The 26,058-nt window shown below is 38.3% G+C and overlaps 1 protein-coding gene across 4 annotated transcripts in view; it reads right to left on the minus strand.

The window, feature by feature from the left end:
• The window catches only part of PHTF2 (putative homeodomain transcription factor 2), a 74,777-nt gene that overhangs the window by 18,971 nt on the left and 29,748 nt on the right, over nucleotides 1-26,058 (minus strand). For 3 of the 4 annotated variants that reach the window (XM_044423395.1, XM_044423396.1, XM_044423397.1), the window contains exons 3-7: nucleotides 19,409-19,465; nucleotides 7,438-7,507; nucleotides 5,980-6,138; nucleotides 4,703-4,868; nucleotides 3,929-4,093 (exon numbers count right to left, since the gene is read on the minus strand). In XM_044423395.1, the coding sequence (XP_044279330.1) occupies nucleotides 3,929-4,093; nucleotides 4,703-4,868; nucleotides 5,980-6,138; nucleotides 7,438-7,507; nucleotides 19,409-19,465 (617 nt within the window). The remainder of the gene's footprint in view (nucleotides 1-3,928; nucleotides 4,094-4,702; nucleotides 4,869-5,979; nucleotides 6,139-7,437; nucleotides 7,508-19,408; nucleotides 19,466-26,058) is intronic. The other variant, XM_044423399.1, reaches the window with a different exon arrangement.

Genomic DNA, 26,058 nt, shown 5'->3' on the forward strand with positions numbered 1-26,058 from the left:
TGCCTGGAGATATAATATAGGGCGAAGAACTTGCTGCTTGTGAGAGTTAGGCTGTATTTCCCTTTGAACTTATGTTCCCAAGTAAATAAATTTCCATATAACATAAACACCTTAAGTATCTACAGATGCCTCCTTTCAAAATAAACCAAATCCAGGTGAGCCCTGGAATTTACCACTTGGGAAAATGGGACACAGAGAATGCTACATCTAGAACTCACATACTATTTGTGAGTGCAATTGCTGGTAATGCATACACCCCAGAGATCCCCATGTGGACACTAGAACTTAAATGCATACTGTTCCACTTTTTTCTATATATCAGTAATGTTATCTTGACCATTTACATAGTGAAGCATCTCTCTCTCTCTCTCTCTCTCTCTCTCTCTCTCTCTCTCTCTCTCTCATCACGCACACACACGTGCGCGCACACACTGTAGGCAGTAGTGTGACTGAGCCTCCGTGAGTTGGTTTTTTAATAGAACCCACATTATGCCTGACATATGATTGGGCTTCCCTTAACTTGTTCTTTGCCTCATATTAACTCAGTCCTCCAGTTGGCTCCAACATGTATCCTAGGCACCCGTGGAACAAAGTCTCATCCCATGATCCCTTGCTCCCTCACTATGTCAACAGACTCTTTTTTATTGGTCTGCTATGTGTTTGGGGTGGTTTCTCTTTGATGGTGCCCATCAGAAAGTCCCTCCCTCACTCTGTACTTATACTTGTTTTTCTAATTAAAACTGTAAATTTCAAAATTCCTTGCAAATAGCAACTATGCTGATTTACTATTGTTACAAAAGCAAGTCATTAGCTGAGGACTGGTTAGCAGTAAATCCTCCTCCACAGAGTGTCTTTCCTTGCTCTGGTGAGCTCTGCAGCTGCCCATCTAAGTTGTTCTGCTGGTGCTCAGATTATCTTGCTGGATGTGAGTCAGGGCCTTCAGCCTCACTCCCCTCTCAGCCTTCTTTTGGGCAAAGCCAGGGAAGGAGTGGCCACTTGGTTTTGTGAAGTCCACAGGCAGGAACAGTAACTGTTCCACTCCCTTAGTTAAGAATTTGGGGGAAAGTATCTCCAGTTTGCTTGCTACATCTTTCAGTGGTTCTTCAGTAGTGATATAGTTAACAGATAATGATGAGCTTGCTGCCACTACTCTTCCTCTAGAGAAAGATACCTGAGCACTATAGGTAGGAGAAAACTACTGTCTTGAGAACAGCTCACAATAGAAGGAAAATACGTTGGATGGCTTGTACTGGAGCAGTATGCTACTGCTGAACTTGCCCCAGAAGGGAATTGGCAATTTGTTGGAATGGTAGGGACAGATGAGTATGGTAAAACATGGACTCGCACTGGAATATTTTTGGTGGTGTGTCAGGGTTTGGAGATCTTGGAATTGCTACGGATGAAAACCTATATGGGCATAATGGACATGACTGCTCATGTGGTATAGGGCTCAGCATGTGTGCCTGGGGTCAGGGAGTTAGCATTATGTGCTGGAGACTGGCAGCTCTTCATGAGCTGGTACCTGACTCTCTGAGGATAAATCAAACAAATCCTGATGCCTGTGGTATATATGGCCATCATGTTCCCCCTACCAAGCAAAATAATTGCAAGTTTTTCATAAGAGTGCTTGTTGACTTGTGATTTCAATATTTTCATCAGCCAATGAAGCATCTCCTTGCACCATGTATGGATGTGAGTGTACCCTCATAGGAGCATCTACCTGGAAAACATTAAGAACCATTGGGAGTGGGGAAGGAGAGTTTGAAAGAAGCAAGGAGGACACAGACAGCTGTACTACACTATTTTGCAAGGCAGAGTTTGGCAACTGAGGCTGTTCATGAGGAAAGGAGCAGCACCATTGTTGCTTGCTTTTACCCTAAGAGATGGTTGCACTTTTCAACAACTATGCAAGAAACTGTGGTTTATTCAGGATGGCTTGTCCAAAAATAAAGCCACCCTGTGAAAAATACATCAGGTTCTGATGACATGAGAACACACAATGGCTGGCTGCACATGCTAGGTTGTCCTGACATGCAAACCCAGTCACATTCATCTCTCTCCCTGGGCCAACACCTTTCAAGTGCATGGATAAATGTAAGACTGAAGTACTAGTACAATTTTAACAGTCAAAACATGAAATATAGACGTAGTATTATCTTTAGTATTTAGGCAATCTTATACCCCTCATTTCTTGAAAAACATAACTAGGTGTTGAACTTCAACTGGTAGTCAAAAGCAAGTTAAGTATGATAACATCAAGTTTTTTATGGTTTATGATATGCGTATGAAAATTGAGTTTTATCCTCTACAGACTAAAAGGTAAGTAAGGACAGACTGAGAATATTTTCCGTGTCCTGAATCACTAATACCAATATCTGGAGAATAAAACTTCCACCAGTGCAAAGAAAAAATCAAATCTAATCTAATTTGTTCCATGTGTATAGCAAATACAGTACTTTCTGCATTAGCAGTTATGTTAGAAGAGCAGTAGAGGCATAGCAAAAAGCTTCACAACAGACAAGTTCTACTGTGGTCTACAGCTACAAGTAGACCCTTCTGATGAAGGAAAAAAATCAATGCACTGACATGTTTAACATTAAACAGAGCCTTCAGCTAAAGCTTTCTGACTTGAAAAGAATAACTTTAAGCTGCAATCAGTCAATTTGTAACAACCTTATGACAGGTTAAGTCAGGACTCAGATTACTGAATTATCTTTCACTTTGCAAAGAAACATTATTTGTCTCTGTTGTTATATTCTAGTGCCCTTTTCAGGACATTTTCAAAGGAGAAAACAGGCCATATTCCAAGCTCCATATAAAATTACTTATGCTAAAGTAAATCCCTCAGGGATTTCACATGGCTGACCCAAGCTTATTACATCAAATACAGAAGAGTCTGTAAATACAAGCCATCTGGCTTTTTTAAAAAAAGCCTTCAAACCTCAGTATTTTGTGACTAACCTCTCAAAACAAAGGTTAAATTCTAGCTTTGAATTTCCTCCATTAGGGTATTAAAGTTCTACCACACCTCTATGACAAACATAAAAGTCAACACTTAATTAGGTTTCAACAGTTTACCTACAATTTTTTTTTAACGTTGACTTTGACCTTCCTAAATAAAGAAAAAACACTGAATTTTCAAAAGCCTAGTTTTAAATAGTAGGTGCTCCTAGTAATTGCTATGGAAGTCATGAACGCTCAGAGTTCCACTGAGAGATTACCATTGCTTTGAAGATACTATTTAAATATGAGACTCTTCCTGTAGCTTTCAAGCTCCTTATGTAGTGAAAGTTAAGCTATTTTGTGCAGCAAGAGAGATGGAACTATTATTGCTTGAATTACATAAAACACCTGTCACAAGCAACATTTGCCATTATGGTATTTTATGCCATAATTTTATTTTTAAGAAAAAGCATAGTCATCTATGGCCGATGGATGGGATATAAATTTAGAAAGAACATGAATAAAAATAAAATCTAAGAGGACAGATATGATGTGTTAGTGTAATAATACATATAAGTAACTACACTGTTTCTTTTCTTGTTTTGTTAAAAATACATATACATTATAGTGTGCCAGTGCATTCAATATATTTGGAAACAGCTAGACTGATTTTTTAAAGGAAATACATTATCAATGTTTGATTAGAATTATAGTTCAAAAACAACTCCATTATATTCCAGTGTTGTCCTTCTAAATCATTCATTTCTATATATTACTTGGCATTTCTAAGAGTTAGTTGCCAATGCATGAGAACATAGCCACAGGTGCTAGAATACTTTATAAGGTTACATGGAAGAGCTATAAATAAATCCAGAATGCTTAGCTGGATGTACAGAAGAATGCTGAAAACAAAGATAAATGCTTACTTTGTTAGAAAGGGATAGTGCATATTTAAGACAAACACAGCCTTGAATAAAATACAAACCCTGATAAAAAGAAAGCAGCATGCCAGATATCTCTGAAGACAGCGCCAACACTGTAAGAGGTGCTTGTACCGTAGCTCTGCACTGTTCCTTCCTGTGTGTTATCTGTAGTACTAGAGCCATCTCCTTCCCTATGAACTTCCAAATGTGCTGCTTTCCTCAATTTCCTTCATCAGAAGAGATGAAAAGTGGAAGGCATCTTGTAAGTATCATTCACTAGCACTACAGCAGGGTCAGCGTAATTGTAGGCATGCATACAAAAGCTTTAAATCTAGCCATTCTCTTAAGTAAACAAATATTTTATGATTCTACACAAGATACATTTATATCTTCATTAACTCATTCCAGAAGAGTAAAAGTATGAGAACAATATACATTAATTCCTCAATTCTCATTTTAAGCTTTTGAGTAATCACTTCAATTCTGTCTGGGAGGATTCAATCCTGTCTTTGTTGCCTCCTTGAAGTCCTTTTATTTACTTTTACATGTTTTTCTCCAGTAAAAATGTCTGCTCTGTGCAAGATACAACAAACAAGTTTCACAACAGAACTGACCATGTGACCACTTCAGTGTTTAATGACTGCAATAAAATTTAATAAAGATAATTACAAATAAAAGGAACTTCAAATATTAGTAAAAATATCAATACCAACCAATTTGAAAAAGAATATCAGATTTTATCAGATTTTAAAGGAATAAAAGAATCAAGTTTTATTCTGAAATACATTCATGCACATTTATGTATAAAGGACCCACAAAGGAAGCACAAGCTGTACCTTCGCCTTCTCCCTCCCGTACTTGGAGATGGTTTAGGTGTTCTTGTTGAAACAATCTGGCAATGCACAGTTCCAAGGAGCAACATGAGCCATACTGGCCCTATTACTTCAGTCAGAGGTATATTATGTGGGCCTTCTATTGTATAGAACAATACTACTGCAGCAACTTTTGAAAGAAACAAAAAAGCAGAAAACAAAGCATCAATAATTCAAAATGTATGGCAGAGGTATTATCCATTGGAAGTTGATGAAGATGCTTAGAAGGAATTTTTAGGTAAGAAATGAACAAAACCCAAAATTAATTTATTCTTTCAGTGCACAAGATTTAGGGAACAATCCTATGCATTTTTAGACAGCACAGGCTTTTTTGCACAGGCATAGAATTGAGTCTTTAAGCATTGTGCTTAAATCTCTCACTCATATCAGTGACTCTGTAAATTCTTAATTTTGGTTGGATAGTGCTCTGTTAACAGAATTAAAATATTTCTGGTATAGTTATAAGTAACTTAGCTTATAAAAAGGAAAGTGACAATATTATAAGACTACATATTATAATGCATATAAATATAAATGTTTTCCTCAGCAACTTTCAAACATGTTGAAGACAGTGGGAATTGATAATATGCTATAGATGTTACAACAAAATAGGACAGCAAAGTACCCAATGGCATCTATAAATATGCATTTGTACATGAGTATCTCTAGGCAAGTCACCACCACTGAAGTTACTACCAAGTGATTTACTGCACTGTGGCATATAGTTGGCTGTTCTAATGGAAACATAGCTGTGTACATATTATCATACTCTAAGAAGAAATATTAGATAGCCGTGGGCAGAATTATGTATCAACATTCTTCAAATAAGTGAGTAGCAAGGAGGCTGTCGTCCCTGCAAAATAAATTTTGAACTAGTTTTTCAAATATGAGGCTCACCATCTAGGCTCAAACTTAAATACTGTAATGACATCTGTACACTCAGTATGTTCCTTGATCTGAACAGCTCTTTTATGTTTCCTGTGTTTAATCTCCTAATGTTTCTGAAGCATGCCAAAATCATAGCCTTCTCTCAACACCCTTTTTGCTATTATAACACTGTCAAATTATTTACTACTCTTGGAATCAAAAACATTTAGCTACTTTGCAGATTCAGCTTTTTGGGAAATGGACATTTAAAAAATATTAATAGAAATGCCTCACTGGGACTCTGGAAAATAAGTTTTTGTTGGATGTTCATTTTCTAATTAAGGTATTTGATATATATAACTATCTAGTTATACCTTGAAGAAGATAAAGGACAAGGAGCCAGAAGAAAATAACCTTTGACGTCACTTGCAGCCACCACCTGAAGAAAAATGGGAAGAAAACAACTCTAACAATACCCTTTCGAGTCAAGGAGGTCCAGGGGCTTTCTGGTTTAGCTTTAGCAAAGGCAGAGCCTAAACAGAGAAAAAATCACAACACCATATTATCAATAAAGAAGATTCCAAGCTACTATTTGTTTAAGATAAAATCCTAAACCACATGCACAGATATCATGCCAAGCTACACATTGAGAAAGATACCAATATATGGGCATGCTAACATTTTTGTGCTTTCTACTGTATAAAAAGCCTCCTTCTCAGCAAGCAGCACAGTGTATGGATGGGACAGGAAGAAGGAGGTGGATAGTAAGGATGGGGCATGAAGGTAAGTGTTGGAAAAGCGGGTATGCAAGAATGGAACACTATTTAACTATGCCATACCCACTGATGGCATGAGGTCCCCAGAAGGTTTTGTATGACAGAACACAGCCTAAGGACTAAAATATCTCTCCATCTCTCTCCCTCTCTGAATTATACCCTGCCTGCTTTCTTTTCTTTTTTTTAATGAACCCAAAGCAGCTTACATCTCTAGCCATATTTCACAGGAACAAAACAACAAGATATATACATAAGACCTGTATTTATTTCTTGCAAAATCAGAACATATGTGAGTACTTTTTCAGGAGTTGCAGGGATAAACTTTTTTTTTCCCATAGGTAACTAGAAACTTGTGCTTGCCAATCTGGTATTAAACAACTGAATACTGTAAGTCAAAATTGCTTTATTGTCAACTCTAGAGAGGTGGGGTAACAGGCACTTTGACAACATTTCTTAATAAACTAAGTGCATATTCCTCTTTGATTTCATTAAAATGATTTTGTTAGGGTATCATTTCTAGGAGATACAAGGGACTTAGGACTGGCATTCTAAACATTTGAAGGATATCTGAAAGCAAATGTCTAGTCAGTACAAACTATTCCAATAGGTATATGTAATTTGGCTTCTTTATTAGAGCTACTTGCTGCAAACTGAATTCCCCTGTTCTCAGAAGGAATACTATTTGGCCAGGTAGCACAAGCTATACTAATAAACACTTAAGACTGGGGGAAATTATAATTGCAACTTATTATCACTAATTAATTTATCAGTTCAAGTCACCCACTGTTGTTATTAATCCAAGCACATATATTTGATCAGTATTCTGTTTTTGCAGTGATGAGTTGCACAGAACGAAGTGCTAACATTGCAGCCAAGTGCTTTCATTACAACTATGCCCCATCCCTCAATAAACTGTGCATTAATGGAGGTACACTATGCTAGGAAATATCTCCCATACAAGCAGCAGCCGCACATTACCCTGAATTAAAATGATGAAATTTGTAAACTGAAATAGAGATCAATATTACATTCCATATTTAAGAGATCCATCCCTACCTCTTACAAGATCAACATCTATGAGATCTGGCTTTACATGACCAGTTTTCTTTGGCTTGTTCCTCAAACCCTGCAATATAAAAACATAAATTATCATATTATTACATCTAAAGAAAAAAGTTCAAAATTGGAATGGGGTCAATAATTTTTATGAATTTACATTTCTATGTTTTTCCCTTCCCAAAACATGTAATATTTCTATTTCTAAATCAGAAGGTCCCAGTGTATACTGGCTTGAATACAGAAGTTGCCTCACATGTATGGAAGGTGTCCTTCTTCTACGGAAGGTTTCTGATCCAGTGGAACATTTTTGTTAGCAGAACTGGGGTGAAAGTGATCTTTGACATTTTCCCCCTCATCCTGCATTCCCCTCTCATGACTCTCAAAAATCTGCTGTAAGGGGTAAGGGGATTCACTGGAGGAGTGGGGCAGATGGCACAGGAAGTTCCAAAGAAAGGAGGAAATGGATCAAGGATCATCTTCCCCTTTTTTCTGCTAGCTAGAATATCCTAAGACAAACACAAGGAATGTTCCTGCTACTACAGGAAACTGGATGTGACAGATTGACTAAATTCAGATAAAATAACAATCCACAATGATTTGCCATGGGACGCCATGTCAGATTGCTATGTCATGTGAACATAGCCTGCATCACGCACCCTGGAAAAAAAATCGCATCCTGAGAACACGTGAGTTTAGGGCTGTTGTCACCCATGGTGAGTTGTACTTGCCATCTGAACCCAGAGATATACAATGCACTGTGTGTAAGTCCCAACAGCCAGCAATCTATTTGGAAAGAATGGAGAAAAAACCCTTGCCTCTCCTGAGGAAGCATCACTGACAGCTTGTGAAGTCTTCTCTTGAACTGCAGCAAAGACGGCTGCGATCAGCTTTTCCTTAATGTAGAGGGGGGTGCCCCCTTGACAAGAAGGAACAGAGATCTTTGCTGGCATCTTTGCTAAAAAAACTCAGGATAACCAGGAACCACTACTCTTTGCCACGGTGGTACACACTGCCTCAGCAAGGTGCAGTGGATCCTGGCCAACTGTGCCCACAGTCCGAGAAAAGACCTCCCAAGCCATTGGCAGGGCTGCACTTGGGGCAGCAGCACAGAGTTGATAAGGCACTAAGAAAGCTCCTCTTACTGAGAGATGAGGGTTAGAGATCTGCTTTGCATGGCTGCCCTGTGCTTGAGGCAGTGCTTCCAAGTGGCTTGGGCACCCCAAACTTCTCCAAGCAGAACTCCCATGCAGGAGCTGATGATCTGTCCTGAGGCACAGTCCCATGTTTGTGGGCTGATGTTGAGCAGATCAGACACTCCCACTTCCTGCTCCACAGGTCTCCTCTGAAACAGGGACAAGGTGCCCAATCAGCTTCCCTATCATCCCCCATTTCACTGCAAGCTGTATTTACACTACATGGGCAAAGAAGATGTTAAAAATTATTATTCTTTGTCCCAATATTACAAACAGGGCTTCCAGCCTCAGCTGGAGGCTTCCACTGCCAAAAACAACCAACCCTCTGTGGGTGATATGCACAGAGGCTGTTGTCATGCCTAAATGGGGTAACTGTGTTTTTATTAATTAAAAATAACCTATATTTTAAAGAAACAAGAATATCATCAAAATGAACGACATAATAGTAAAGTTAAAATTACTGCGCCTTTACTCTATTTTTCAAAACAGTTAAGGAGTTAATTTAGCTCAGTTATGCACCCACATTCTACATACACATGCTTGCCAGAGTTAGTAAGAGACTTATTTTGGTATCTATTTAATGTTGTATTTTAATTTTTTTTAAAAAATGCAATCCCATTTTGACATTTAAATTATGGCAAAATAACATAAGCTAACTAACTTTAGATCTCCTCTAGAGTGTGATCATTTTGAATCTTTGCAATAGACTATGGACCTCTACAGAGACAAATATTATGAAGAATGGACTGATTTTATATCAGAAAGTGAAATATTTACCTTCCAAGTATAACTACTGTATATTTCCACATCTTTCTAAAAATGCTTACTGTTTACATATACTGTGCTTTAAAGAATTTGTACATACCCAGAATTGCTTGGCACTTTGGAAAAAAAATCTAAACAATTAAACTTGAAAAACAAGTTTAGCTACTGTACCTCCTGGTATAGCAACACCTACATAGATCTCTGTAAAATTCTCTTCAATTCTAGGAAACAATAGCAAAATATGGCTATGGCTAGTCACACTGGATCTTGTGAACCACTCAGTAGTCCAATCTTTTCAGTGGCTATTTTACTTCTTTTCAGTAGCATAACATCAAATCCACTAACATGCTCTATTGCAACTAATTACCTGGCTTGGCAAATCAAATGCAACAGCGGGAGAAACAACACTTAAGTTAATCCTAATCAAGAACTGGCTCCATGTACTGCCTACATTTTCTTCTTATGTAAATAATCCTGGGGATTTTTACTGATAGGCAATAGAAACATAGTTTAAATAGATGAATGTACTGTCAATTCTTTTAGAAACAGTAACCACAACGGTAACAATTCCAACATGTCAAATCCAACATGTAAATAAATGAAAAACAGACAGAGACCCTCATGCCTCCTTATCTTCCTTTTCCACAATCTCCAGCCCTGAAATCCTTTAAATACCAATTTCCTTTCAGGCAACAGCACTTTGCTTCCAACTATCCCTAAGCGAAGTTTTGCCACAGTTGTACATAGTTCTTGGCTATTTCTTATTTCAGCCCTGTGCCTTAACCACCCTTTGTTTCCCCACACTGTGCTTTAGACAATATCTGCTTTGTCTCATATCCTTTCATTCATCTCTTGGTTATACTCCAAAAGTATTCCATAGTATATGAAACATCCTGATTTTAAGAATGCAACATTTCTTAAGAGCCTCTTCTCTCATTAGTCTCCTTCTGTCTCCTCTGTTCCTTTAATCAAGTCTTTTTCATCCCCTCCACCCCTTTAGTTTCCCATTTTACCATGTATAGCAGAGGTGGGCAACTTGCAGCCCTCCAAATATTTGTGCCTACAATTTCTGCCAATTTCTTCTCATCAACAGCTATGCAGGCTAGTGCCAATGGGAGGGGTCCTGGTCTGTTGTCTACTGAATACCCAGCCATTTAAGATCCCATACCATACGGGACCTATCTCGCAGACCCCTCAGAGCTAATACAGTTTCTATGAAAGTTAACCCTACCTAAACCTGTTATACCAACTTTACATGGAGATTCACCAAGTGTTAAATGTGATAAAGAATTTGGCTAGGCTGAAATAGGAATTTTTATTCTGGGAAAACTTGTGTTTAATTCTGTCATCCATTATGTAGATGACTGGTGCATTTTGTTTAATTACTACTTCTAACCAATGTAAACTACTCAAGGAATCCCATCCACAGTTGAAGAACAGGGTAAAAATGTTTAAGTAAATAAATGAAAACTTTCCTTGCCTCACAGAAGCTGGCTTGCAAATGTTGATAGCTTTGTTCTCAAAGTAGTTGGAATGTTTGCTACATTTCATGGCATCAGATTAGCTCAACTAATCACTACCGCAAGTACAATACATTTTAGGTGTAATAAAGGAGAGATGTCTAAAAAAGAGGAAGAGGGAGGGAGAAAGAGACTGTTTTGAGAAACAAGGGTCCCAGTCCCATGCCCTCCTTGTAAAAACATTCTATCTATGTATCTGTCTGTCTGTACCAGTGAAGCATAATTCTTTTCCTGATTCCTAATTCTTCCTAAACCCTGACCTGAAAAGGTCATTTTCAGACATTGTAATAGTCCTGCCCAACTGAGGGCAGGAGGGGACAAGGAGAAGCCATGGGCATGGTATAGGAGCTAACCTCAGTTCTGGCCCCAGACATTCTGGCCAGAACTGAAAAATGTCCCTTGTCAGGCTCAATAATTTAAGGATGCAATCCTATACATGTTTAGGAAGAGGAAAAAACCCCCTGTAATTCCCAACATTCCCCAGCCAGCCAGCTAGCCAGCCAGCACCCCTCCCTTCAGTTTCATCAAATTTGGTCAATATCTTTGTTTATTTCACTGTCAAAAGGAGCATCAAAGTAGGCAACATACCAAGAAACAAGGAAACTAACACTGTTGAGAAGAACTGGAAGACAAATAATAGTGAGAGAAACCAGGCATACTTTAAAAAAAAAACCTTATCTGGAATATTTGTGCATTATTTTGGCTTGCCTGGGAGTTAAATAGACAAAAACTCTGTGCACCTCTTGAAACAGAGCAGCAAACATTCACTCCATCTTCTCAGCCATTAAATTTGCATACATTTGTCTTCCTAGTCCAAAAATTGCACAAACATTCCCTACAGGGTTTTAAAAAAACATACACACAGGAGTTTAAACATACACACAGCACATTATCAGGGAACTGCAGTAACCACAACTGTATTGCTCCAAAATGAGCTATAACAAGGACAGGAGGAATATCTGCCCTTTCTGGAGTAGTCAGAGTCAGGAAAGTGAAAGGCACTGAGAAGTCTTAGTGCAATTCTTAAAAGCAAGAGGAACACAAGGCCAAGGGGAAGATATTGTCCGTTCCCCACCACCACCACCCTGGTTGGTGTGGTTAGTTCCTTGTCTTTCCTCCCTTAATTTCAGTACATATGACTTAATCTACCAGGTCCCTCCTTTCCTGTATCATTATGTCTTCACCAATCCTTTGCTACTGCTAGAAAATTAACTGTTAGGAAGCTTAGCCTCTTCTTGTTCCCTTTTCTACTCCATAGTGCCTTTTGACAGCTGAACCTAAAAGGAAATTGACCAGAGATGACTGGGGGAAAGAAAAGGGAGAACAAGCTCCAGCAAACATGATTGTCTGACAGGTGTACCATGGGTTATTCAATATATAACCCAGACTATAAAAGCTTATCTGCAGGGGTGGCTTAGCATGACATGTGAGTCTGCCCAAATACAGTTCTACTTATAGTTAAAATGAAATTGTAAAGATACAGATAGGAGGGTCAAGTCCCTTCAGAACACTTGGAGTTATTTATACAACTATTTAAAAATGCAGGTTTGAATAATTCCTTGTTAATAAATCAATGGAGCTATAAAAGGCAAAGCTATTATCTTGTAAAACAATTATTAAAAACTACAAACATAAACCAAAACATCAGTTGACAATTATACAAGCCAAAGTAGAATTTTATGAGTGGCTTTATAGTGACATAAGAATGAATATGAGGAGTAGAATAAAAACACAAAGATATATACGGTAATATCATCACATGCCAAAGCCATAAATAGAATACTAAGGAAACAGCAAAATTACAAAAACGGAAAGATATGCAAAAATGAGGCATCACTTTCTGGTACAGTATCTTCCTATATCAAAGAGTGGTTGAACAAGTAACAAGTCACCAATATAAGATGACACTTAATCAAGTGTTCTTAAAAAACTCAACTGTGAACAACCTAAAATAAAATATGTTATCTTAGCAGCCATGGGACTTTCAATCTATGAAAAGCAGAAGGAAGCAGAGGATAAGAATATACAATTTGGGATTGTGGCAAGAAAGATAAACTGTGGACCTAATTGTTGTGGCTGACCTTTGAAGAATCTCTATCAAACTTCCTGGACAATTTCATTCAAACAGTGCTACTATGGGAGTCTCCAAGAGAAAGTGAGATTCTTTCCCTCCTCATTGTCCAAAGGAAAATGTGATCCCTTAGTTCAAGTAACAGATTCGTTTGCTGGGAATCTACAGGACTAGAAACTTGAAGTCCCTTCAAAACCTACATAAACTGTGAAGAGTTCCAAAAGAGTATTTCCAAATTTGGTGAAAGGGCAACAGAATAGCAGGTAAGAGCCAATGCAAACAAAGGACAGAATGCATAATCTAAAACCTAACTTTATATATATGTTGATGTGATCTGAACTGGCTAACAGCAACCAAAATACCATCTGGGGTCATAATGTACTGAATCAGACAGTGCTTCAACAGTACCAAAAAGGAGGAGGAGGAGGAGGAGAACAAGCAGTAGAGAATGTTGCAAATTACAGGAATGAGATTAAGAGTTTAAATACATGTTTTATCACACACACACACACACACACACACACACACACACACAGAGAGAGAGAGAGAGAGAGAGAGAGAGAGAGAGAGAGAGAGAGAGAGAATACACACACACACACGTCAACTGATGGCTTATCCAGAAATAAAACTATGTACTTAGTTCAGGTCAAAAGGAAATTGGAGTATGTTCATACAGCTGTACCTCACTGTTTAACTCTGTTTTTTCAGTAAATTCATCCAATTATTCTGTTTCAGTGCTTACATATTTTAATGTTGCTATCATGTTTTTATTATATTATCAGTGGTTTTTCTGTAAGCTACACTCAAATTATGAATCTAAATTAAACAAATGAGCAACTAAAATTATAAGGGGGTTGCATTTCCTCTATGAAGAAACTTTTTCCATTTAAAAAAAGGATTGTCAAGTGGAACAGGATTGGGGTTTATAAAGTTATTTATACTGTACACACCATTCAGAGACAAAAATTATTCGTCCTTTTCTCCATGTTATACAGCTTAAACTGCCTAAGAGAGTCAGGACAAGCCAAAGGAAGCTGCTTTTAATGATGTGCTTAACATAAAACAGCTGAAATGAAATTATCATGGTAGGAGGTAGTACATTCTTGATTCCTAGAACAGGAGATGACTATCCTTCCAGGGATATCTAGTTAGCTACTGACAGAGAAAATATGCCTGACTAGATGGATCTTTGATCGGCTGCAGGAAGTCAAATGTTGCCTTGTTGTTCTAATTTCCAGAGAGTCTGCAAATGACTTTAAATTGTTGTGCACAACTCAAAGAGCTTTGGCTATCTGGCAGTATAAAATGTAATAAATAAAGAAACACTCACTGAAAATCTTAATGACACCAACAAGATTAAGCTGAGGAACGCTGAAAATTGTATTTATTTTAGTATAAGTAATTAGTGAACCATACTGCATACTTGCTAACAAATATTGAGATAAATTGCTTGTCCATCCTCTACTCCAGTTGCCCACTGACCCTTCTCCCTCCTACTACTACCATGTGTTCTTTCTTCTGCAATAGGACAAAATAAATACACATGCAGCAGGCACATTGCTTTTGTCACTCTTGTTTCATTCCTTGATTTTTCACTCTCTGCCAGAAGAGAAAATTCTCACACAACAGTCATGTTGCCCAGCTGTTCTTTCTCAGCTGGCACAACACAGTACAGTAGTGGCTGCCAACCTCATGCTGAAAACAGTGCATGCAGGCAGGAAACAACAGAACAAATGAGCAGGCAGGTACATTTGTTATATGGTTGCTTGCACAGAGACAACTGTTAGAGGCAAGCACCAAGTTACAAGGGTGTCTTACTGTCCACTAATAAGGACTTCTAACTCATTTTATTATTTTGTGAAACAGGTCATAAGGCCCCAAACGGCTGCTCTTTGCACTCAAGCCAACAGATGTTGAAGTGAACTTTTTTGTTGGCCAGTGCAACACTTTCAGAGCTGAAATTGAATATCTACCCTCCATTTCGCTCTTGAAAAATGAAATGGTACACTTTTGGAAGTTGAATATATGACCAATATATTAAAATATGATCTCAAAATCATAATACATGTCCAAAATGTAGGAGCAACTCCTGAAGATTTTACAGTCTACCTTGTTGTGGCAAAGGGGCTTGTGTAGCTCAAAGAAGCTATAAGCTATGCCGTGCAGGGCCACCCAAGACAGACAGGTCATAGCAGAGAGCTCTGACAAAAAATGATCCACTGGAGAAGGAAATGGAAACCCACTCCAGTATCTTTGCCATGAAAACCCCACCAAAAGACAAAACGATATGACGCCAGAAGATAAGCCCCTCAGGTCAGAAGGTGTCCAATGTGCTACTGAAGAAGAGCAGAGGGCTAGTACTAGTAGCGCCAGAAAGAATGAAGTGACTGGGTCAAAGCTGAAAGGACACTCAGTTGCAGATGTATCTGGTGGTGAAAGGAGAGTTCGATGCTGTCAAGATTTATACTCCACAGGAACCTGGAATGTAAGATCCATGAATCAAGGCAAGCTGGACGTGGTCAAACAAGAGATGACAAGACTGAACATGGACATCTTAGGAATCAGTGAACTAAAATGGACAGGAATGGGTGAATTTAATTCAGATGAACATCAGGTATGCTGAGGAAAGAAGGGAAGTAAAAGGCAAGGGAGAAAGAGAAAGATACACCCAATTGATTACAGAATTCCAGAGAATAGCTAGAAGAGATAAGAATGCCTTCTTAAATGAACAGTGCAAAGAAATAGAAGAAAACAATAGAATAGGGAGGACCAGAGATCTCTTCAAGAAAATTGGAGACCGACCTCGAGTCAGACATCCTGGAATGTGAAGTCAAATGGGCCTTAGCAAGTCTGAGCAACAACAAAGCTAGTGGAGGTGACAGTATTCCAGCTGAGCTATTCAAAATCTTAAAAGACGATGCAGTAAAAGTGCTACACTCACTATGCCAGCAAACTTGGAAAACTCAACAGTGGCCACAGGATTGGAAAAGGTCAGTTTACATTAAGATCCCAAAGAAGGGCAATGCCAAAGAATGTTCAAACTATCGCACCATTGCACTCACTTCACATGCTAGCAATGTTATGCTCAACATCCTACAAGCTAGGCCCCAGCAGTATGTGGACTGAGAACTACCAGCAGTACAGGCAGGATTTCGAAGAGGGAGAGGAACTAGAGATCAACATACGCTGGATCATGGAGAAAGCTAGGGAGTTCCAGAAAAACATCTACTTCTGCTTCATTGACTATGCTAAAGCCTTTGATTGTGTGGATCACAACAAATTGTGGCAAATTCTTAAAGAGATGGGAGGACTAGACCATCTTATTTGTCTCTTGAGAAACCTATGTGTGGGTCAAGAAGCAACAGAGAGAACTGGACACGGAGCCACTGATTGGTTCAAAATTGAGAAAGGAGCAAGGCTGTATACTGTCGCCCTGCCTATTTAACTTACATACAGAGCACATCATGCGAAAGGTGGGGCTAGATGAATCACAAGTTGTAATTAAGATTGCTGGGAGAAATATCAACAACCTCAGATATGCAGATGATACCACTCTAATGGCAGAAAGTGAAGAGGAACTAAAGAGCTTCTTGATGCGGGTGAAGGAGGAGAGTGCAATAGTTGGCTTGAAACTCAACATTAAGAAAACTAAGATCATGGCATCCGGTCCTCTCACTTCCTGGCAAATAGATGGGGAAGAAATGGAGGTAGTGACAGATTTTATTTTCCTGGTCTCCAACATCACCGCAGACAGGGACTGCAGTCAAGAAATTAAAAGACGCTTGCTCTCGGGGAGGAAAGCTATGGCAAATCTAGATAGCATACTAAAAAGCAGAGACATCACCTTGCCAGCAAAAGTGCATTTAGTCAAGGCTATGGTTTTCCCAGTTGCAATGTATGGCTGTGAAAGTTGGACCATAAGGAAGGCTGAGTGCTGAAGAATTGAGGCCTTTGAATTGTGGTGCTGGAGAAGACTCCTGTGAGTCCCTTGGACTGCAAGGTGATCAAACTGGTTAGTCCTAGAGGAGATCAACCCTGACTGCTCTTTAGAAGGCCAGATACTGAAGATGAAACTCAAATACTTTGGCCATCTAATGAGAAGGAAGGACTCACTGCAGAAGAGCCTAATGCCGGGAACAATTGATGGCAAAAGAAGAAGGGGACGGCAGAGAATGAGGTGGCTAGATGGAGTCAATGAAGCAGTTGGCATGAGCTTAGGTGGACTCCGGGGGATGGTGGAGGACAGAAAGGCCTGGAGGAATGTTGTCCATGGGGTCGCGATGGGTCGGACACGACAACACGACTAACAGCAAGAAGAAGAAGAAAGAAGGTGTTTCTTTGCTAAAATTTCATTTTTGTTCTTCGGAAAGAGTATGGATCCTGAAAGTGAACTAAAAATGCAATCCTATGCATGTCTACTCAAAAATAAGCCCCACGGATTACAATAGGATTTAACCCCAAACAGATTGTATAGAACTGGAGCTTACATCTGCAAACAGAAAGTATGCTAAAGCATATGCTTTTGAAATAGCTCCTAGTTCGTTGGATATTCATGGGATTTTGTTAGTAATATTATGATGCAGAGACAAATTTAATCTACATAAGCTGTTTCACTTAACATACATTTTCATCATCAAGTACTTACCAATTTAATAAACTGTTCAAAACAATGACAGGATGAAAAAGGAGGAAAAGTAAACTGGAACTATAAAAGTAACCATGTGAACATCAGTGATTGCTGACAAAATGTATATAAAAAGAAAGGGGTAGTATGATAAGCAAGCACAGTTTAGTACAAGCACCAATATTTTATTACGATATTGAACTCCTGGAAAAAATCTAGTGTACAAAAACTAGCAAAATATTTAGACTCAAGTGACACAAAAGCTCTAACCAATCCACCATAATAGGAAGGAATACTGGTATCAGAGCATACCTGTCCCCTCTGTCCCACCCAACTCTTGTGTGAGCATTTTATTTCAGCAAAAGGACAAGAACTGCTATTAAATCACCAAAAATACTGTAGATGTGTAAGAACACAAGATCTGCAGTATTCCTATTACCATACAATACACAAAAGAGTTATGAATTCACACGTGGCATATACCTTATTTAAAAAAAACTTTATGCAACTATACTTCATTTTCAAAAGGAGTACTATTGTATTGTATCTGTATTGTGGTTTACTAATGTAAATTCCAAACCATTGGTGGTTTTCAAAGTTTCAGAGTTTATTGAGGTTCCTCAATAAGATAAATAATGAAAAACAAATTGCCCATAAATTTACCTACCCTCACTCACATTCCTTAAAATATATTGTGAGGCTTCAGGATGTGGACAAGGTGCTTGGTCAAGTCCAGCCCACCACTCAACCCTTGTCTGTAATGGCTTATTACCAAAAACTAAGGAAGGGGTTTGCACGTGGATGCAGGGGGTGTGTAAGCACATCCTTGAGAGAGGGAATGGTGTAAACAATAGGCCAGTGTCCAACATCCCCTTCCTGGGCAATGTACTAGAGGAAGTGGTGGCTGAACAGCTCCAGGCACTGTTGAATCAAACATATTATCTAGAGCCATTTCAATCAGGCTTCAGGCCTGGTTTTGGAATAGATACTGCTTTGGTCCCCCTGTGACCATTGCTGGGAGAAAGACAGAAGGAGTGCAACCCTGTTTATTTTCCTGAAACTCTCAGCAGCTTCCGATACCATCAACCATGAACATATTACACCAGTACTCTTCCACCTGCACTGGCTCCCAGCTGAAATCTGGGGCCAATTCAAAGTGCTAGTATTGACATTCAAAGCCCTAAACAGCAGGTTACCTGAAGGAACACCTTGTCTCATATGTGTACCTATCCAGACCATAACATCAACTTCAGGGGTCCTCAACTGGAAGCCCGTGGTAAAGGAAGTAAGAGGGTGGCTACCAGGAGAAGGGACTTTTTGGCTGTGCCACCCCAGCTATGGAATGAGCTCCCCATAGAAGTGCACCTGGCACCTACTCTGCATTCTTTTCAGCATCTGATGAAACTCTTTTTTATTTTCTCAGGTATATTTATAACAGGTAACTTTTCAACTTTCATTTTAATATTGCAATCTATCCTGCACCACTGCAATTGCTGTGGTTTTATTGTCTTATGTTAACATTTCCCCCTTTCTTTCTTATTGTGTGTTTTTAACTTTTCTTATTTGCCTAGCAGCCTCGGCTATTGGGTGATATAAAAATGAAATATACATTGGAAAGTCAGTATTGGACATATTTTAGAGCACATAGCTATCATAGGAGAGATCTAATGCTAGAAAGCCTTCCTCATACTCTGTATAAAAGGACAGTGTACCCCAGAATCCTCTGCGTAGGACTTCTACACCAAACCGAATAGAACTTCTACACCTATTATTGAACTTCAATAATAATCTTTACCTTGATTTCTCTTTGTTCTACAGATTTTTCCCATATTTGCTGATCATATGCCCCAATCTAAAAAAGAAAGAGGAGAACTTAGATTAAAATATGATTATATATCAGGATAGTATATTATAATAATTTCTTACCATAAAATTGGCATGTTAGCAGAAACAATACAGAAACGGATAAATGCTCTAGTCTCAGAAAAAATACAACATATATACATCATTCTCATATACAGGTAAAAACAACCTTATCAGTCAGCTAAACAAGAGATGAATCAGTAAACATACATTTAGTTAATTTTAATCTGGTTAGCAGCTACTCTGCCCTAGTGATATATTGCTTATGTATGTTGAATCAAGACTGTTGATATGGAATTACAAATTTACAACTTAATTGTGCAACAGTACTTTTGGTATAAGATTATTTGGTATATGTTATACCAAAATCTGCGAAAATACTTCTCAAGTTGAATAAGCAAGACTACCAACAAAGTGAGGCATTTCCTTCGTTTATTTCAATAGACAGGGAGAGCCCACTCTATCAGAATCTCTCCCAAGTACAAACACACAAAACAGCTGCTTTTACCCCTCAACCCGACTGCCACAGTCCTCTCCCTTCCCCTCATTGGGTAAGGTACTAGGAGGTTACAGTCCTTCCGTCTGCCTACTTCATATCTCCCATCTCATCCCACTACATACATCTACATACATCACATGTGCATTAGAATTAGTCTATTGTCTATTCAAGGTGTGTAGGTTAATATTCATCATCCTATTATGCCTGCGTGCTTATAACTACAAGTTCACTAGTTACCCCTCTCTGACTTCACCTTGCCCTACGACCCCCTGTCTCATAAAACTACTGGAAGGATGAGATAGGAAGTAACAAACTTTCTTTCAAGCCAATTATCTTTTTCTCCCCTCCACATTCCTTCAGACAGGCTTCATGGCTTGGTTGTTTGCCTCACTGTTTCTCAATCACTGAGTTACTTCCTTCAGTATATAAATTATACCAAACTATATACCAAATATCATATACATATAAACTATATAACAAATATCATATTGCAACTTGATAATATGAGCAGAGATAGAACAACAGGAAATTGAGGGATCTTTTAAAAGTCTTTTTCTTAAACAGGATGATAAGACGACTGTAAAAAATCTCTTTTGTAAAAATATGGTGAGAGTTTGGGAGGAATGCAGGGAAGAATTTATGCAGACAATCTCATCAATAATTCCAGCCACAGAAATTAGAGGATTTCCAGAAATTTGGGAAACAGCTTAAGAAATGAATTTTATTTATTTAAGATTTTATTAGACAGGGGAGACATCTATGATCTTTTTAAAATTTCATGGGAAATTAACTTAGGGAAGGTTAGAGATAAGGAAGAAAGGTGGGAAGAGAATATTAAAAAGTATCTCAATTAGAATTAAGGAAAACATTTATAAATTAGTATGGAAATGGTTCATGACACCAGTAAAACTATTCTATCTGGATGATAAATATTCTAAGTTGTGTTGGGGGTGTGGACAAAAATGGTAACTATTTCCATATGTGAAAACATATGGGGTTTGTTATTGACTATGTATTAATAAAAGGAAAGGATATTAAATCTTCAGCTGATGCAACGCAATTTTGCATGAAAGGGGCTGTTCCTGAAAGAGCAGAAAGTTAAAGCTAGAAGCAAAGAAGAAGAAATGAAGGGGGAAAAAGCATTATACAGCCATGGCCTTGGTAGAAGGGTGCACTCTGTGCATTTAATATACATGTAGGGGGGGGTTAGTGTATCTTGTGCTGTTTCTTTTTTTAATTTTATGATGTATTTTGTAACTGTATTCTTTTAAAAACATTTTTTTAAAAAACGATATAAAATTGTGAAATATAAGGAACTGTGAAAGCTCTTTTCTGTATAATATCTCTATGCTTGTAAAGATTCTGTAAAACACAATCCTAGGCAACAGTATTAAAACAATAGATACTTCTGACTTTAGAGTAACCATGGATAGAATTGGTTTAAAATGTACTGGTGTACTATAATAATTTCTGGATAAACAATTGCATAAATATTGCTCTGAGATTAACCAAAACAATAACTTTATTACACTTTTATGTTAGGATTTTTATCATTAATTTTAAATGATTAAATTTAAAAAGTTATCAATCTTTAAATTTTCCACAGATTCCACTCTCTCATATAATACAAGTAGACTACGTACCTAAGTGCTCAGATATTTATTTTAGCACCAACTTTCTTTAGAAGAAATCATTTGATACTTAGATCACCAAGACTGGCACACCAAAACAAAAATGTGCAGAAGCAACATCAGAATTTGCATAACATTTTCAGAGATTGTTCAACCGGCAGGAACCTAGATTCCTGTTTGGTCCACCTCACAGCTTTTGATATTTGAATAATTCATTCTATCAAGAAACTTTTTTCTTTTTATCCTATGACATAGATCATAACTGGAGAACATGATGTACAAGTACCAAATGTAAGGTGAACCAAGAGTCCGTGTTTTCTACCGTACAGATCTGATTAGAGTAAAACCAAGTGAACTGGTATGCTTAAGATGTAATTGGAAACATTTAAAAGGTAATCAGACATTATCCCAAATTGTGTCATTACATCCTCAACAGCTTCTCACTTATGCCATATATGGCGAGAATGAATACACCTATTCCTGGTTTAGTGGAAAATCATAGTTTGTGATTTCATAAACATAGAAACAGAGCAAGTCAGAAGGGGTCTTCCCGGCCATCTAGTCTAACCTCTGGCACCAGCCGGCTCCGCTCACGACATGCCCACCATGTGCATTTCATCTGAAACTAGTACAGATCATCTATACATATACCAGGAGCATATTGTGGCTTGCAATTCTGGTTTGTTTAGACAAAAGGGCAAATCATCCTTTGCCACCAAAGAAGGAATGGAAGTAATCAATCACTACACACAAGCCTCAATTTCATGGTTATCATATTAAATTATGCCCAAATAGGCCTAAATAGAATTTCATTTTATAAAATGTTTGGGGACTTTTTATGACATTATTTGCAACATATATCAAGAACTACCCTCTTTGTGACAGCCTTTGAGGTACTTATAGAGGGATATCATGTCCCCACCCCGGCATTCTCAAGGCTGAACATACCCTGTTCTTTCAGTCTCTCCTCACAGGGCAATGTTTTTAAACCCTGGATCATTTTTGTTGACCTTCTCTGGACCCTTTTCAGCTTTGTTTGCATACTGGGCACAGTATTCTAGATGAGGTCTGACTAATGAAAAGCATAGAGAAACTATTACATTCATAATTTGGAAGTAATTCCTCTAATAATGCAGCATAAAATAGCACTTGCCCTTTTTGCATCAGCAGTACATTGTTGGCTCATATTTAGCCTGTTGTCAACAGTAACCCCAAGGTCTTTTTTCTTTTTCAGTTCTGTTTAGCTGCATATTCTCCCTCTTGTATCAATACATTTGGTTTCTTTTTCCTAGGTGCAGGACTTGGCATTTGAATTTCATTTTGTTCCTTTCAGCCTAGTGTTCAAGTTTATAAAGACCACCCTGGATCTGCTTTCAGTCTTCCATGGTATTAGATGTTCCACCCAGTTTTGTATCATCTGCAAATCTGATTATTATTCCCTATACTTCTTCATCTGGATCATTCATAAAAATGTGGAAGAGCACTGGGTCAAAGACTTCATCCTGTGGCAGCCTACTTGTTACCCCTCCCCACTTTGAAAGGGTGCTATTGATGAGTACTCTTTGTGTCTGATTAAGCAGCCAATTTTGGACTCATCGAATAGTTTCCTATCTAGTCCACTTTTTGCTAGCTTGCTTATCAGGATGTCATGGAGCATTATGTTGAAAGCTTTGCTAAAGTTAAAGTAGATTATGTCCACAGTGTTTTTGTTGTCTGCATGGGAGGGTACGCAGTCAAAAAATGAGAATGCTTGAAGAAAGCAAAAAAATGATATGCCTGAAAAACCCCTAAAACCTTTAGAAGTAAACATACATGTGTTATAACACCAACCTAAGGGTATGAAAGCATACACAAACAGCCCCAAAGAGGACTAAGAATGTTCAATAACCATGAGTGGCAGTTGGAAAAGTAAACTGATGGTGGCTGAGATGTTTGACATATTTGCAGATTATATCCTGGAGGAGGGCATGGCCTTTTGCCAGGATTCTTGAACCAAAGTACTTCTGCTTTAAAAAATGAGAATACATCCAACTTTTTCTTCAGGTCCCACTTGTTTCATAATAATGATCAAGCTTAACCACAATGCTGCTATGGTACAGTAATTAAGAAAGCTGGTACTAGCAAGGGAAAAAAGACTCAAATCTCCAGTTAGGCCTTGGTCCACTTCGACTTTCAGCCTAATCTAACCTCACATAATCATTACTGAATGTTCCCATGAGGAAGGCAGAATGCAAATGTAGACAAGTCATACACACTTTTCAAGGAAGTACATTTTTGATAACTAAGGATTCTTATACACAAAATGAAAGTCATAGTTCTCTGAAATGGCAGACATACAGCCTAAGATGTGGGGGCCACAATGGTTGCAAGAGCCCTTCCCATTAAAGGACAACTTTAGCCATTTATCTATAAAATCCTACAGAATTTTAAGTCTATTACTGAACCTAGTTTTAGCAAATAGTCTGCCTACTTAAATTCCACTTGCATTAAGCTGCAAGTGCTTAATGTAATTCCATGTTTCTATGAAGCAATTTCTGTCTGACAAGCCTGCAAATAGCACTGAAAGAAGATGTTTTGTACACTAGGTACTAAGTTACCCTCAAGGGTACAACAATCCTTAGGAAATCTAGCAATTGTGTACTACATTAGATGTGAAGGTATTTAAATAAAATAGATTACTGCTTTACTATCAATGTGGCAAACCTATATTCAATCATGTGAAAGTAACCCCACTGAATTCAAAGAGACTTGCTTCTGAGTGAAACCAAAACCCAGAAAGGTATCCGTCATGAAGGATAGTCATCACCCTTCTAAGTAGGTGTAATCCAATGTAGATGCATGTGTCTCCAAACTTGGGGGTGTATGCATATTTAGTGCACTAAGAACACAGTGGCAGCAATCTCCATGCCCCATGTATTGACTCTAGATGGCTGTTTTCATTCTTCTAGATTTAACAGTGCGGATGGGGAGGAAGGAAGCTAGGACACTGATAGGAATCAGCATTAAGGCAAAAGGCCTAGCCGCCTCCCCTCCCCACCCCACAGTGTAACCTTTTTAGCCCTCTATGGGTTTTATTGTGTCCTCAGAGGGGCAACCAGCACAGTTCTTTCTGTGCCAACTGTGAGAACAGCAGAAGCTTCGAGCAGGGGCTCTGAAAAATGATATGCTTCCTCACAAGACAGTGTTGGGAGACCACAGGATTGTGCCTTTGTTGTATTGATTCCAGCATTTGCATTTTATAAGCTAATTCTGATAAAGAACCTTTTGATTCCAAAATGTGTTCATCAAATAAAAAAAATTCCCATTAAAAAAATTCCTTTTCTAATGTCATACTGTTCACAAAGGCCAGCTTCAAAACACAAAGTTTTCCTTATGTTTAACTGACTTCCCTTGGTCACATGGATTGTAGCAAGAATTATGATTGTCATAACAGTGCTGTGTTTGATTTCAGAATTTCTGCTCATTAGCTCAACATTTATTCTTAAATTAAAATACATTTAAAAATAAAAAAGGGTTAAGGCTAGAAACACTTAATACCTGCTGCTAGAATACTCATTCGGCAATCCTAAACACAATTACTATGCAATACACCCTTAGGAATTTGTTTTTATTTACTTCTGAATAAATATGCTTAGGATTACACTGACAGGAGATCAAATGTTTACCATAAAATTTTTAAAATATTTCCCTGGGGTATGGGGAAGACATGTGAAACGGAAGACTCTAAAAAAGAAAAATACTAAAACAAAGCCTGTTAACAGCAGGAATATTTTACTCATTTTTTGAGGGAAGCTATTGCTATATTCCTTCATGGATCACTGCCTTGTTGTGGCAAAGGGGCTTGCGTACCTCAAAGAAGCTATAAACTATGCCGTGCAGGGCCACCCAAGACAGACAGGTCATAGCAGAGAGCTCTGACAAAACGTGATCCACTGGAGAAGGAAATGGAAACCCACTCCAGTATCTTTGCCATGAAAACCCCACCAAAAGACAAAATGATATGACACCAGAAGACAAGCCCCTCAGGTCAGAAGGTGTCCAATATGCTACTGGGGAAGAGCAGAGGGCTAGTACTAGTAGCGCCAGAAAGAATGAAACGACTGGGTCAAAGCTGAAAGGACATTCAGTTGTCAATGTATCTGGTGGTGAAAGGAGAGTCCGATGTTGCAAAGATCTATACTCCATAGGAACCTGGAATGTAAGATCCATGAATCAAAGCAAGCTGGACGTGGTCAAACAAGAGATGACAAGACTAAACATCGTCATCTTAGGAATCAGTGAACTAAAATGGACAGGAATGGATGAATTTAATTCAGATGAACATCAGGTATGCTACCGCGGGCAAGAATCCCTCAGAAGAAATGGAGTAGCCTTCATACTCAATAAAAGAGTAGAAAACACAGTACTGGGATGCAATCTCCAAAATGACAGAATGATCTCAGTTCGAATCCA

Source organism: Varanus komodoensis, unplaced genomic scaffold (assembly GCF_004798865.1).
Source record: "Varanus komodoensis strain SLA01 unplaced genomic scaffold, ASM479886v1 scaffold13_3, whole genome shotgun sequence".
Lineage (NCBI taxonomy): Eukaryota > Metazoa > Chordata > Lepidosauria > Squamata > Varanidae > Varanus > Varanus komodoensis.